A 15607-nucleotide genomic window follows, 5' to 3' on the forward strand; every position below is an offset into this window, starting at 1 on the left:
AATTTTTAAACACTTGCGTTTACAATATGAAGATAAGTACTCCTGCATTGTACACATAACGATGCTAATATTGATGAACTAACCTTTTCCCTTTCAAAACATAACAAATTATATTATCTACCTACTGGAAAAAAAAAAAAAAAAAAAAAAAAAAAAAAAAAAAAGAAGAAGAAGAAGAAGAAGAAAGAAGTAACATTATACATAACGATGACAAAAGCACCATATTGATTTGCCATTGGGACTCAGCATGTACTTTAGTTTCTTTAAGTGTTATGACAAAGTCCAAACATTTGTTTGGATGCATTCAAACCTTGATAAACCATGATGGATCCAAGCCACATTTTCATTTGTTTGGTTATGCATATCATTTTAAAGTTGTGGTGGATAAATTATATTCAACTCAAACAATAAGTTAGAATTTCATGTTTCTTAAATTAATAAGCTCATGTAACCTAGCCTAGGGTTTAATTCTTATTCTTTCATGTTCTTAAAATGTTTGCATCATTGTGCTGATATAAGGTATTGTACTCTTCAATTTAAATTCCCATCTTTTAGGTAGAATTTCTACATATATTTAGCTTTCAAATCTTTGATACGGGGGATTATAGCTTAGGGTAGCACAAATTGTATTCATAAGCAAATTCTCATAGACTTTGGTAAACAAATGAAGGTATGTTTAAATTTATGGTGCAAAGTTAATGGCTGTCTTGACTTTAGAATGTATAATTTTGTTGATTTTTTTCAAAACTTATAGACTAACCCATGTTTATATAGCCTCTAATTTGAATAGGCTGGTCGCTTGTGTGGATTCTTCCAATGGAAAGACACTGGGATGTGCGACCATGCGAAATGAATGTTGGATCGTCTACAACACAGGGACACAAGGCTGAACAAAGAGGTTGTAGAATTGAAGGCCAAGCTAGAGATTGAAGAAATTCGATCTGACATGCAAGTGAAAGTATCGAAGACAAATAGTCAACTTTTGGCATTTTCCTGGATTTTTTTTGTTATCTTCGTAGGTGTGTTTTGGGGCAACTATTATGGTGCATGTAATGGACATTTGTCCTACAAACAGCCACCATGAAAAAAAGTGTCTTTTGTTCTTAAATATGTCACTTTGGTACCACCAAATGGGTTTGTAACCTTTTAATTACTAGTGTGTTTGGAATGACAATTGGGTTTGTAACTTTGTAATTAATAGTGTATTTGTAAACATGTAACAACAAATTGGTAGCATTAATAGGAATTCGGCTGATAGCATATGGTAGTTCAATGCCCTATTTTGGTGAGGGTTGTAAGTTGATGGTGGCATTTTGACAATTACTAGTAGTTCATGGGGAAAAATGTAATTTACTGGTAGTTCATAGGGGGAAATGTAATTACCCTGTACCATTATATGGCAAGTAATTTGGTATTGGTGATTGTAAATCGGTTCATTCTTCCTTGTAGATTCAGCAACTTGCTCTCAAACAATTACAATAGTTGTATAAAAATCACAAGACATATAAATCAATCAACAAACCTAAATCACAAGTCATTTCCAAACACCACATATAAATCAATCAACAAATAGCTCCTCTCCAAACACAACCAACACCAAGAAATGGTCCTCCGAAAAACCTATCAAGTCCATACCTACAACAACAACAAATAGTTCCTTCATAAACACAATCAACAAATAGCTCATTTCCAAACACAACCATCACCAAGAAATGGTCCCCCCAAAAAACCATCAAGTCCATATCTACAACAACAACAACCACAAATAGTTCCTTCATAAACACAACTGTTAGTTTGTAATTGGCCACATTCTGTTAGACAAAATCACTTCTTTGTAAAGATGCCTTTTATCAGGGATTCCGCTATTCAGAAGTGTCTCTAGAAGATTCTGTCCAATTTGCAAGTCAGAAATTTCAGTTCCCTGCCAACCGTCCGGACGACGTGTCATCCCGTCCGGACGGCCAGCTGTCCAATGCATCAGCCGTTCGGACAACGTAACATACCATCCGGACGCACATCAGACTAAAGCATCATCCGTCCGGACGACGTGGATTCCCGTCCAGACCTTCCTCTTTGTCAAGATGCTTCGAACTGCTACAGCCTCCATCCGTCCGGACGATTTAGCAGCCCGTCAGGACGATCCTCAGTGTTCGATCAAGTCTCAGGATTTCTTTCTAAAGCACAGATATGGAACCGTCCGGACGCGCTCATCCATAAGGCAAGTATCGCAATTCAAATCCAGACGTATGGACGCCAGTCATCATGGTCCAAACGCGCGAGCATCAAATATGGAAATTGCGTGCATCAGATCAGCCGTCCGGACAACCATCCTCCCGATCCAGACGCGTGAAACCTCTATATGGAAATTACTTGCAGCGAACGTGCGACTGTCCGGACGACAGGGAAACACCGTCCGGACGCGGCTCTCAAACAGGAAAGATCTTCAGCAAAATTTTTGGAACTTCGGTCGCACAGTTGTCCGTCCGAACGACGCTGTAACGCCCAGTAATTTCAACTCTCAAAGAAATCATTGATATTGTTGAGGAAACAATACCCACATGTTTTTCAACAAGCAAATCTAAAGTTGTTTTGAAAACTTAAAGATCAAACCCTAAAAACCCTTGAAAACTCAAAAGTTACATTTAAGCTTTAAACTTTGATTGAATCGAAAACCAGTCAAACGAACTCAGATTTAGATAAATCAAAGACCGTTGTACTTACAGAAGAAAGATCTATCATATGGCAAAAGTTAGTAAAAAAGTCCACCAATTGACTTTTTGACGCGAGCCTAAATAACCCAACTGTCGATATTAAACGAAAAACTGGCAAGAAAAATATCTCCATGCTTCTAGAAACATTTATGTATAAAAAACAAAAGTAATGATGAAAGAATGGAATATCTCAAAAGTAATCATGAAAAGGAGGAAAAATCAATAAAGCAAGTGTGAACGCTGAAAGTGGATAAAAGATATTTTGGCTTTATAGACAGAGACTTTGACTTGACCAAAACTACGTCAAAACGAACTCAAAATGAGGTGAACCAAAAAGGGAAAATGTTTGTCTTGAAGTCCTCTATCTACCCTCAAAATTTCACTTTAATCGGAGTCAGTTTGACCATCGAAAAAATTCTCGGAGTAAGCTGCCCCCATTTGGACGAAAATCCCAAAATGCAATTAGATAATAAAGCAAGGACTTATTTGCAAGAACTTATCCAATAGGGTAATTATTTTATTACATTTTGCACCTCAATACCCCTACCTTCCTCCTATAAATAAGCATGCAAGGCTCTTTGTTTTTCCACACAATCCAAGACAACTTTCTTGAAAGCTTTGTGCTTTGGTTTTCTCTCCCTTTTTCTCTCCTACCACACAACCACTTTGGTGTTCTTGAAGTTATTTTTCTCTCCAAATAAAATTGGTAAGTAAATCTTGACACTTCTTCCTTACTATTTGATTTCATTACTTTTTATGAATTGTTTAAAAGACCCAATAAGCTTAAGAGATAAAAGAATTAAAGTAAAGGGTAATATAAATTGCTTTTACATTTAATTGTCCTCATGACTGATCTTATGACTTTCATGAGTTGATCGTATTTATATTTCGTATTTAAATTTCATTGTCCTCATGACTTATGAGTTTCATGAGTTGATCGTGTTTATATTTCGTATTTAAATTTCACTGTCCTCATGACTGATGATTTTATGACCTTCATGAGTTGATCGTATTTACTCTTATTGTCCTTATGATATATTTTAATCCTTCAAGTTCATATTTGGTGGTATTGGTCATATAGCCTCGTCATCAAATTATGAACCAAGGTTTTACAATTATCGTAAGTGATCGTCTCAAATATAATGAAGTGATGGATAATAACAAATATAAAGAGATGAGGGTCTATAGATACTGATTTGTTTGATAGATAATTGATTTGTATATTATTGAATGGATGGATTTTTATACAGGAAAGAAGTCTAAGGACTACACGGGGAAGAGTGTAAGTATGGATGTAGTTACTGAAGAATGATTCTATGTTTCATTAGGACTGTGTGGTGTGTGTGTGTATTGCATGTGGTTGTTCATGCATTGCATGTTGTGTCCAATTAATATAACGGCTGATGAGATAGCCATCAACAAGCTGATGTAGTAGCAAGGGGAAGGAAGGCTAGTCAGTGGATCCAGGGGATTCAGAGTGACCCAGGGGTGTCCGAAGTCCTAATATATAACTAATGCTGTGACCGGTAGGATTCCAGTGCAAACAGGTAAGCCTTTAAGTGTGAGGCAAAGGACATGAATGGTTTGGATACCTAAGAACGAGAGGTCTGAAGTAAGATGATCATAAACACCAAACTAAATGGTTACTACGATGCATATTCATACAACTCTTGCATTTATATTATTTATGAACTGTTATTAATCTGATGGTAACTTAGATATGAAAATGGATGACTCACTTGTTTGCCTATGTAAATATGATGACGTCATATTTGCATAGTTACTGATGCAGATCTGGAGAATGAAGGCATGGACCCATATGCCAGTTTTGATGGTTTTTGAAACCATCAACGAACTATCATGTGCTAGCTTAGAAATTACTAGTTGCGCTTATATGTGTTTTGTTTTATGGCATGTAAATATTTATAACAATGTCATGTTCGACATGTTTTATGTTATATGCTTATGTGCCGCTTGTGGCACTAATTTTGACGCACTTAGTGTGCATATAGGATGTAAAGATAAACCCAAGTAACTTTTAATAAACGTATCGAGGTATTTCAGTCAGCTCTAAATGTGTTATGCTATCAATTCCTAAGGCTTTAGAAGAAAAAATATATATTCCGCTGCGAGAGTTTATCTCTGATGTAGTAATGTCACGTGGAAACCGGAGGTTTCTGCTTACGAATTTGCAGGCTCAAATTTGGGGCATTACAGTATGGTATCAGAGCAGTTCGCTCAGGTGACCATCGGAATCTCAGGTGACCATCGGAATTGACCTACCTAGAAACTAGAGCATAAACAAGAGCTACTTTTAATAAATGATTTTATAAACCACGTAAAAGATTTCGTTTGAAGGATGTAGTGTTGAGTCGGGAATTATAGTAAATGAATAATTATAGAACTGTAGAAGCATCAGTTTTGTTTAAATATGCTATGTACCCTAAGTAAAATAAAAACTTTTGTGTGCAATATCTCTTTGTAAGAATTAGAGAATGATAAGCTTTTGGAGCTAATTAATATGTATCTATGTGATTAAATGTATTGTGTAGTATTTAAATTAATTATTATTTTGGTGATTAACTTGATGCGATGGTACAAAATTATGGCACCTCGACGTTACCCTGTTCGTAACGAAAACTACGGAAACCATAGTCATGGCAACCGTGATGACGAATTCCCACCTCCACCTCCACCATTTAATGATGGAGTGCATCCGGCCTTAGCTCAATTTATGGCTGAAAATACTAGGTAGTTTGCCGAAGTAGTGGCAAGAATTCCACAGCCTGCTGGCCGATTGGAACAGGTAGGTTGCTCTCTACGCGATTTTGCTAGCCAGCAATTTCGCCTATTTGATGGAATGCAGGGACCATTAGTTGCTGAAGCTTGGATTACGGATATCGCGCTATTGCATGAGACCCTTGGCTGTACTGATGAGCAAAAGGTTAATTATACAGGACTAAGGTTAACCGATGAAGCTGCAAGATGGTGGAAGTCTAAGAAAGGACTCTTAGGAATAGAGTTGGGACATGGGGTTGCTATCCCATGGGATAAGTTTGTAGAAGAATTCAATGGGCGTTTCTTTCCAAGGGCACAAAGGCAGATACGGGCCATCGAATTCCAGAATCTGGTGCAAGGCACAATGACAGTAGAGCAATATTCCTCTAGGTTTATTGAACTAGCAAGGTTTGGCCTCAACCTAATCCCATACGAAGAATCGAAGACGAAACGTTTTGAAATGGCCTCAATCCTCGTGTTAAGGAGAGAGTTATGTGTCATGAAATTAGGAACTTTGTCAAACTAGTCGATATAGCATCGATTGCCGAAAGGGGAATGCGCGAATCGTCTGCTGCTTACGAACTGAAAAGGCGAGCAGCGTCGCAGGTGACATACCCATCAAGGCGACCTGCCCAAGCGAGGGTGTATACCTTAACTCCGGTTGAGGTAGACGAAGAAGAAGAACGAGGTGTTAACGATGTTGTGACAGGTACCATCTTTTTGTTTGGTATCCTTGCGTGTACTTTTTTTGATTCAGGAGTTACACATTCATTCATTTCTGAAGCATACATTAAATTACGTCATGTTAGCACTCGACCTTTAGTACGAAGTCTTACGGTTGAAACCCCTGGAGGAAAGAAAGTCGTATGCTATAAAATGGTAGAGAACTGTCCAATCAATATAAAAGGAAGGAACCTACCCATTAATCTATCAGTGTTTAAATCTCTAGGATATGATGTAATCCTAGGCATGGACTGGTTATCAAAGTATTATGTGAGTATAAATTGTAGAGAGAAGGTAGTCGTTTTTCAATTGCCAGGTGTTGAAAGATTTAAATTCAACGGATCTTCTACGCGAGCTACTCCACCGCTACTTTCCACAATACAAGCTACAAGGAATATACGACAAGGAGTATCAGCCCTCTTAGCTTATGTGACAGCAAAACCAAAAGCTGAGCGTACGTTGGAAGATATTCCAATGGCGTGCGATTACCCAGACATGTTTGCCGAGGTTGTGACAGGATTGCCACCTGATCGTGAGATTGAGTTTACCATTGACTTGATCCCAAGAACTCAACCCATTCACAAAGCACCTTATCGTATGGTGCCCGCCGAGTTGAAAGAGCTAAAGAAACAACTCCAAGAACTTTTGGACAGAGGATTCATACGCCCAAGCGTATCACCGTGGGAAGCACCGGTATTGTTTGTCAAGAAGAAAGATGGGACTATGCGACTATGCATAGACTACCGGGAGCTAAACCGCGTTACCATAAAGAATAAATATCCTTTGCCAAGGATTGACGACTTGTTCGACCAATTGAAGGAAGCCAAAGTATTCTCGAAAATCGACCTTCGATCGGGATACCATCAACTTAAGGTAAAGGAAGAAGATGTGCAAAAGAAGGCGATTCGAACGAGGTATGGTCATTACGAATTCCGAGTCATGCCTTTTGGGGTAACTAACGCACCGTCAGTATTTATGTATCTAATGAATCGTGTTTTCCATATGTACCTCAATTTGTTCGTAGTTGTGTTTGTTGATGATATTTTAATTTACTCGACTAATCATCAAGAGCACGGGGAGCATCTGAAAACAGTACTAAATGTTCTAAGGGAAAAGCAGTTATTTGCTAAACTTAAGAAGTGCGAATTTTGGATGGAGAAAGTTTCATTCTTAGGGCACGTTATCTCAAAAGATGGAATAGCAGTTGATCCTAGCAAAGTTGAGGCTGTCGTCAACTGGGAGCGGCCAACCAACGTCCATGAAATCTGTAGCTTTCTTGGATTGGCAGGTTACTACCGAAGATTTGTAGAAGGTTTTTCCAATCTTTCCGGCCCTTTACCGCCCTCACTAAGAAGAACGCTCATTTTCAATGGAACGATAAGTGCGAAGCAAGCTTTCAAGATCTGAAAAAGAGGTTAGTAACTGCACCTGTCCTTGTGCTGCCAAGAGAGTCTGAGAAATTCGTAGTTTTAGTGATGCCTCTCTTAAAGGACTAGGGTGCGTACTCATGCAGCAAGATAAAGTTATAGCTTACGCCTCTAGACAGTTGAAGGACCACGAGAGAAACTATCCTACTCATGACCTTGAACTAGCTGCTATAGTTTTTGCTTTAAAAATTTGGAGACATTATCTTTTTCGTGAGAAGGTAGAAATTTATACTGATCATCAAAGTTTAAAATATATCTTCTCGCAAAAAGAATTGAATATGATGCAGCGTAGGTGGTTAGAATTGTTAAAAGACTACGACTGCTATATTCTATACCATCCAGGGAAAGCAAATGTAGTCGCAGACGCTTTGAGTAGGAAATCGCTGGGTGTATCAACGAGCTCAACGCCTACCCCTAATCAACTCGCCAAGCAATTGGGAATGATCCAGCTGGATGTGGTGCCAAGCGTGAAGGATGCCATCCTAGCAACCTTTTTATCTGTCCATCAACTGCTTATAGGTATTCCTAAAGGTATCACCAATGAAGGGAGTCATGCGGTTTGGTAAAAAGGGAAAGCTAAGTCCAAGGTATGTCGGTCCCTTTTTAGTGACGGAGGTCGTAGGTCCGGTCGCCTATAGAGTTGAATTACCATCTAACCTAGCTGGTGTACATGAAGTATTCCACGTTTCCACGCTACGAAAATACATGCACGACCCGTTACACGTGATAGACTTTGAACCCTTACAAGTTCAAGCGGATTTGAAATATGAAGAGAAGCCGGTGCAGATCTTGGATCAAAAAGTACAACAACTGAGGACAAAGACAATACCACTAGTAAAAGTTCTATGGCAGAACCATGAAGTAGAAGAAGCTTCTTGGGAGTTAGAACAAGAGATATGGAGCAAATACCCGTACCTATTCCCATGAGCCACTTTGAAGTAGGTATGTTTAATACTTTCGTGATTTATGACGTAGTATTTATAATTAAATAACTTTTACGGTAGTAATTGTGTTTAAAATAGTTTGCGAGTAGTAGCTGTGAATACATACTATAGTCGGTATGTCGAGCCCATAAATAAATCATGGTACTATATAAAACCAAATACCCAGGTAAAGATAGTATGATTTGAAAAACATTATTTTCTTACACCATTTTTGATAATTGTCAAATATCATGGAGTTAACATAAAGTTGAAAACTCTGTACATCAAACCATACCTCAAGATCAACCAGAGAGAGAGTTACCTCAGTCCTCCACTAAGCCATGTCTCAGTGACTTTGAAGATGATTAAGGTAAGTAACACCTCTGCTTGAAATTTCTTACTTAGTGTAAATTTTTCCTTTGGCATAACTTAGTTTACAAATTTCGGGGACGAAATTCCGATAAGGTGGGTAGGATGTAACGCCCAGTAATTTCAACTCTTAAATAAATCATTGATATTGTTGAGGAAACAATATCCACATGTTTTTACAAGCAAATCTAAAGTTGTTTTGAAAACTTAAAGATCAAACCCTAAAAATCCTTGAAAACTCAAAAGTTACATTTAAGCTTTAAACTTTGATTGAACCGAAAACCAGTCAAACAAACTCAGATTTAGATAAATCAAAGACCGTTGTACTTACAAAAGAAAGATCTATCCTATGGCAAAAGTTAGTAAAAAAGTCCACCAGTTGACTTTTTAACTCGAGCCTAAATAATCCAACTGTCGATATTAAACGAAAAACTGGCAAGAAAAATATCTCCATGCTTCTAGAAACATTTATGTATAAAAAACAAAAGTAATGATGAAAGAATGGAATATCTCAAAAGTAATCATGAAAATGAGGAAAAATCAATAAAGCAAGTGTGAACCCTGAAAGTGGATAAAAGATATTTTGGCTTTATAGACAGAAACTTTGACTTGACCAAAACTACGTCAAAACGAACTCAAAATGAAACGAACCAAAAAGGGAAAATGTTTGTCTTAAAGTCCTCTATCTACCCTCAAAATTTCACGTTAATCAGAGTTAGTTTGACCATCGAAAAAATTCTCGGAGTAAGCTGCCCCCATTTGGACGAAAATCCCAAAATGCAATTAGATAATAAAGCAAGGACTTATTTACAAGAACTTATCCAATAGGGTAATTCTTTTATTACATTTTGCACCTCAATACCCCTACCTTCCTCCTATAAATAAGCATGCAAGGCTCTTTGTTTTTCCACACAATCCAAGACAACTTTCTTGGAAGCTTTGTGCTTTAGTTTTCTCTCCCTTTTTCTCTCCTTCTACCACACAACCATTTTGGTGTTCTTAAAGTTATTTTTCTCTCCAAATCAAATTGGTAAGTAAATCTTGACACATCTTCCTTACTATTTGATTTCATTACTTTTTATGAATTGTTTAAAAGACCCAATAAGCTTAAGAGATAAAAGAATTAAAGTAAAGGGTAATATAAACTGCTTTTACATTTAATTGTCCTCATGACTGATCTTATGACTTTCATGAGTTGATCGTATTTATATTTCGTATTTAAATTTCATTGTCCTCATGACTGATCTTATGACTTTCATGAGTTGATCGTGTTTATATTTCGTATTTAAATTTCATTGTCCTCATGACTGATCTTATGACTTTCATGAGTTGATCGTGTTTATATTTCGTATTTAAATTTCACTGTCCTCATGACTGATTTTATGACCTTCATGAGTTGATCGTATTTACTCTTATTGTCCTTATGATATATTTTAATCCTTCAAGTTCATATTTGGTGGTATTGGTCATATAGCCTCGTCATCAAATTATAAACCAAGGTTTTACGATTATCGTAAGTGATCGTCTCAAATATAATGAAGTGATGGATAATAATAAATATAAAGAGATGAGGGTCTATAGACAATGATTTTGTTTGATAGATAATTGATTTGTATATTATTGTATGGATGGATTTTTATACAGGAAAGAAGTCTAAGGACTACACGGGGAAGAGTGTAAGTATGGATGTAGTTACTGAGGAATGATTCTATGTTTCATTAGGACTGTGTGGTGTGTGTGTATTGCATGTGGTTGTTCATGCATTGCATGTTGTGTCCAATTAATATAACGGCTGATGAGATAGCCATCAACAAGCTGATGTAGTAATAAGGGGAAGGAAGGCTAGTCAGTGGATCCAGGGGGTTCAGAGTGACCCAGGGGTATCCGAAGTCCTAATATATAACTAATGCTGTGACCGGTAGGATTCCAGTGCAAACAGGTAAGACTTTAAGTGTGAGGCAAAGGACATGAACGGGTTTGGATACCTAAGAACGAGAGGTCTGAAGTAAGATGATCATAAAACACAAACTAAATGGTTACTACGATGCATATTCATACAACTCTTGCATTTATATTATTTATGAACTATTATTAATCTGATGGTAACTTAGATATGAAAATGGATGACTCACTTGTTTGTCTATGTAAATATGATGACGTCATATTTGCATAGTTACTGATGCAGATCTGGAGAATGAAGGCATGGATCCATATGCCAGTTTTGATGGTTTTTGAAACCATCAACGAACTATCATGTGCTAGCTTAGAAATTACTAGTTGCGCTTATATGTGTTTTGTTTTATGGCATGTAAATATTTATAACAATGTAATGTTCGACATGTTTTATGTTATATGCTTATGTACCGCCTGTGGCACTAATTTTGATGCACCTAGTGTGCATATAGGATGTAAAGATAAACCCAAGTAACTTTTAATAAACGTATCGAGGTATTTCAGTCAGCTCTAAATGTGTTATGTTATCAATTCCTAAGGCTTTAGAAGAAAAAAAATATATTCCGCTGCAAGAGTTTATCTCTGATGTAGTAATGTCACTTGGAAACCGGAGGTTTCTGCTTACGAATTTGCAGGCTCAAATTTGGGGCGTTACAGGCACCCAGTTTTATCAAGCCAGACACACACTTGAATTGTTTGCCTATAAATAGAGGCCCCTAGGCTTGAGAACTGTAAGAATTCGGTATCAAATTCCACTAGTGCTTAGAGAGTTATTTTGTGAGGTTATTGAGCTGAGTTGATCTCTCTGAAGCTATTGTTGTGTGTGCTATTACAGCGCTTAAACTGAAGTCTATCTTAGGGGTTGGCCCTATGATAAAGGATTCCATTGAAGACCCCTTCAGGTAGAGGACCTAGTTGGTAGGCGTTCGTGTTGGGTTACACGTTAGAGAGCAAGGTACGATCACTGCATCAGGGGTATGTGAGTGTTACTACTTTGTATCTAGTCTTGTCTTTTGAATAGTGGATATCCTGGGTTTGGCTGCCCCGAAGTGGTTTTTCTCATCTTGAGTTTCCACTTCATTAACAAAAATTCTTGTGTTATTTATTTTCCGCATTGTTATTTTGTTAACACCTTGTGCACACACTTGCTTTATATTAGAAGTCAATTTCATTTTTCAATTGGTATCAGAGCTTGGTACACTCTATTAAGATTCAATTCTTGAGTGTTATTTTTTTAAAACATTGAGAGGCATACATTCAAACATCATCGAGGATGGAAGCATACATAACATTCAACAAACAATACCATACCACAGAAAGCATTTTTAGAGAAAAATAGTTCATATTTCCTATAGCTCTTTGTGTTATTCCTATATTTCTAGGGTCAAGTCTTAGGGTCCTCAGAGCAAACTGCTCTGGTACTAAACTGTAACTTACCCAAGTTACAGTTTGACACTAAGCTATAACTAGTCCTCAGAGCTAACCTCTCTGAACCAAACTGTAACGCCCCGCTTTTTACAAAAAGGCGTAAGTGAAATTTTTTTCAAATTTCACGTGACGTTACTACATCTTCAGAGTTAAGATTTGGCAGTGGAATAAAAAGGTTATCCAACTGGTTTGGAACAAATAACACGACAGAGCTTCTAACTGAAATACTTCTAAACGTTCATAAAGAAAATGTTTAGACAAATACACGTAAACATGTGTCAACAGTGACACAAGAGAATACATGGAAATTATTAGCAATCTTGTCAACATAAAATGTTATAAACACAGAAAACTATAAACAAAATGTAAACTATACGTCCTTAGCTTTAAAACCTCTTGAGCTCTAATCCTTGTCTATAAACCTGCACCAATATACATATATATATATATAGGAACAAAAACACAAAACACTAAAGTGAGTCCACTATTTCCAATAATAATATGAATGCTGGTTTATTCAATAAATGCAACATAATGCAATGGCTTTATATACACATGTATACGCAATATATGAACCATGGTAGCTAATCATAGTCATATATCAAATATAAACGTAACCATAAAGCAATGATAGTTTTAAATGTAGAGTTTTAGGTATTTCCCTTTTTCCACTACTCTGTTGGCCTTGGTACGATTAGCGTGTTATTTGAAACCTTGGTTTCTTCACTTAAATTTTAATTATAATCTTTGGGAGCCTTGGCTCCTGGAAGCCTTGGTTTCCCTGGTGACCTTGGTACACCAGTTTTTGTATTTATTAATCTATTCAGGTACCTCCTCATTCACTGAGAACCTTGGAACTCATGTGAAGCCTTGCGTACCTACTGTGGATCTTGATCTAACAGCTTGTTATTAGACAGGTTATTAAAAATAATAAAATATGCAAACTCACATGTGCAAACAAGTAAATAAACCAGTAAACATAATATTATAGGAAAGTCAACCAGCTTCGTCCAAAGTAAGTATAGAGATACTTACAGCCTTTTGGTGCAGTTCTCATAATAGCTTATTCTCTACAATAAATATATATTTGTATATAGAATATCAGTATCAGTTCTCTTTTCCAAACATCTAATTTGTCACTTTTATATCCGTATTAAAAATCCTTATAAAGTATTTATCATTTACTCAAAAATAACTAAAACCTTCTAACACACCTAGTTATTTCCTTTTTACTTCCATAATATGAAGATACTTAAAAATACAAACCTACATTTAAATAAAATTAATACTAGACTATTATAAATTCTCCAAATACCCATAACTAAATACTTAATTCTAAAATATGACTAAAACATCCAAAAGAACACTTGCCTTAAACTACATGGTTCCATTCAAAACATTAAACTCCAAACATCCAAACCCAACAGTCCAAATACTAAGTAACCGGGTAATTAGTTCATACCCAACCAACAATCACACGGCCAACCTTTCCAAAACAAACACACAATCAATCAATTGAATCCACACTAGGGGATCCTTGCTGGGTATTCTGAAAATCAACCAAAACAGGGAGCACCGTAGTTCAACAAGGAACAGGGGATTCGGCTAAACTACCGAGACCAAACCAAACAAAACCACCCACATATGGCCAAATCCACAACAGAGAACATGGCCAAAGACTACTACAGCTCAAAATCGTCAATAAACCCAACAAGAAACCCATTCGGTTGAATCCACAAAAATACCCATTGATCAATTTAAATCAATAATTCACAATAGGATCTTAAGAAATCACCTTGAAGATTTACTCCGAAACTACCAGAAATTCGCCACCGGAATCGCGCCTTTGCTCGCCGGAAAACGGACTCGGGTCGCCGGAAATCGTGTCCCCCGTTCCACTAGAGTCGACCCACCGGAAATCACCACTGGGACTGGCCAGAATCGCACCTCTGGCCCATCGCCGACGCCCAGTACCACCCATCGGAGGATCGGCCTCCGATCGGCCCTCTACCCCGCCAGTGACAATCACCGGAAGCCCACCGAGGATCAACCTCTCCCGGCTTCTTCTCTGGGTTTCACTCTCGGCTCCTCCCTCTAACGCTCTCTCAATCTCTCGATCTCTTATTCTCTCTCTCACGATCTCTCCCTCTCCCTCTCTCTCTCTCTCTCTCTCTCTCTCTGGTCTCTCGGTCTCAGAAAAGAGGAGAAGAAAGAAGAACAAAAAAGGAGAAGAAGAAAGAAGGGAAAGAAGAAAGAACAATAAAGGGAAAAAAAGGATCGGGTCTTTCCTTTCTCTGGCTCTAGTCTCTGCCTTTCATCTCTCTCTCTCCCTGATCCTCCATTCTCACCAACGATCATCTACTTATCGGAGACTCGGATGGAGAAGATAAGGAATGAGTAAAGAGAAGGAGAAAGGAAGAAGAAATAAAGAGAGAAAAGAAGGAAAACTTAGCGAATTAAACTAAGTGGTGCAAATTTTGTTGAAAGAAAAGTGGGTTTAATTTATAGAGGTAATAAACTATGGTTAATTTTTACTATAGTTGAATTAATCTGAGTTAAAAGTAAAATATCAGATTAACTCATGGTTAAATTTAGACTAACCTTAGTTAACTTTTAAAAATATCTAGTTAACCTATGGTTAACTTTTATCTAGTTAAATTAACTAGAGTTACTTTTTAATAAAACTAATCATTAATAATCATGAGTATCTTTATATAAAATCTTTTTCATTTAATAACTCGTTAGGGTATAATTTTAAACCCGTTTTAAGTCTAGTTTATTTTATAAATAATGTTAATTTTTAAATAACATTATTACACTAATGATATTACTATACTAAATAATATTAGATCAAAATAATATCTTGTACAATAAATATTTCAAAATAATATTATATATCAATGATATTATTTCACAAAATATTCTCGTATAATAATATTAGAGATATTATTATTCCAACCAATTTACTAAATATTTAGGTTTTGCAACAAATGGCACATAAAGATACAATTATCAGAATAATGTCGATCGAGCGATTTTAAAGTCGATCGAGCAATTATCAACTGACAGGTCGATCGAGCGATAGATATTGTCGATCGAGCGATGATAGAGAAATAAGTTGATCGATCGGTAGAAGTGGTCGATCGAGTGATTAATCACATCGGGTTTTAAATTCTATTTAAGGCGTCCTGTCTTAAAATCTGGGTATTACAATTCAAGAGCTCGAGGAAAAGCTACTAGAGACACAGCTCCAATTAGAAAGAGTCATTGATTAAAAGCTGACTCGTATGCTGTC

The 15607-nt window shown here is 36.8% G+C and overlaps 1 protein-coding gene across 1 annotated transcript; it reads left to right on the forward strand.

Annotated features, from left to right (window-relative positions):
* The first annotated feature begins 5571 nt into the window (after positions 1-5571).
* Positions 5572-14410, forward strand: LOC133852562 (uncharacterized). Its single transcript, XM_062289333.1, has 5 exons — positions 5572-5897; positions 5999-6198; positions 6247-7524; positions 7982-8201; positions 14092-14410. Exons 1-5 carry the CDS (start codon positions 5572-5574, stop codon positions 14408-14410), a joined length of 2343 nt encoding a protein of 780 aa, XP_062145317.1.
* The last annotated feature ends 1197 nt before the right edge of the window (positions 14411-15607 follow it).

This window comes from Alnus glutinosa, chromosome 12, assembly GCF_958979055.1.
Source record: "Alnus glutinosa chromosome 12, dhAlnGlut1.1, whole genome shotgun sequence".
Classification (NCBI taxonomy): domain Eukaryota; kingdom Viridiplantae; phylum Streptophyta; class Magnoliopsida; order Fagales; family Betulaceae; genus Alnus; species Alnus glutinosa.

Excerpts from the sequence above, each read along its gene's own strand:
- LOC133852562 (XM_062289333.1), top strand. The coding sequence starts at position 5,572 with ATGCAGGGACCATTAGTTGCTGAAGCTTGGATTACGGATATCGCGCTA. Across the intron at positions 5,898-5,998 it reads AGGTTTATTGAACTAGCAAG|GAACTTTGTCAAACTAGTCG; the intron begins GTTTGGCCTCAA and ends TCATGAAATTAG. Across the intron at positions 6,199-6,246 it reads TGTTAACGATGTTGTGACAG|GAGTTACACATTCATTCATT; the intron begins GTACCATCTTTT and ends TTTTTGATTCAG.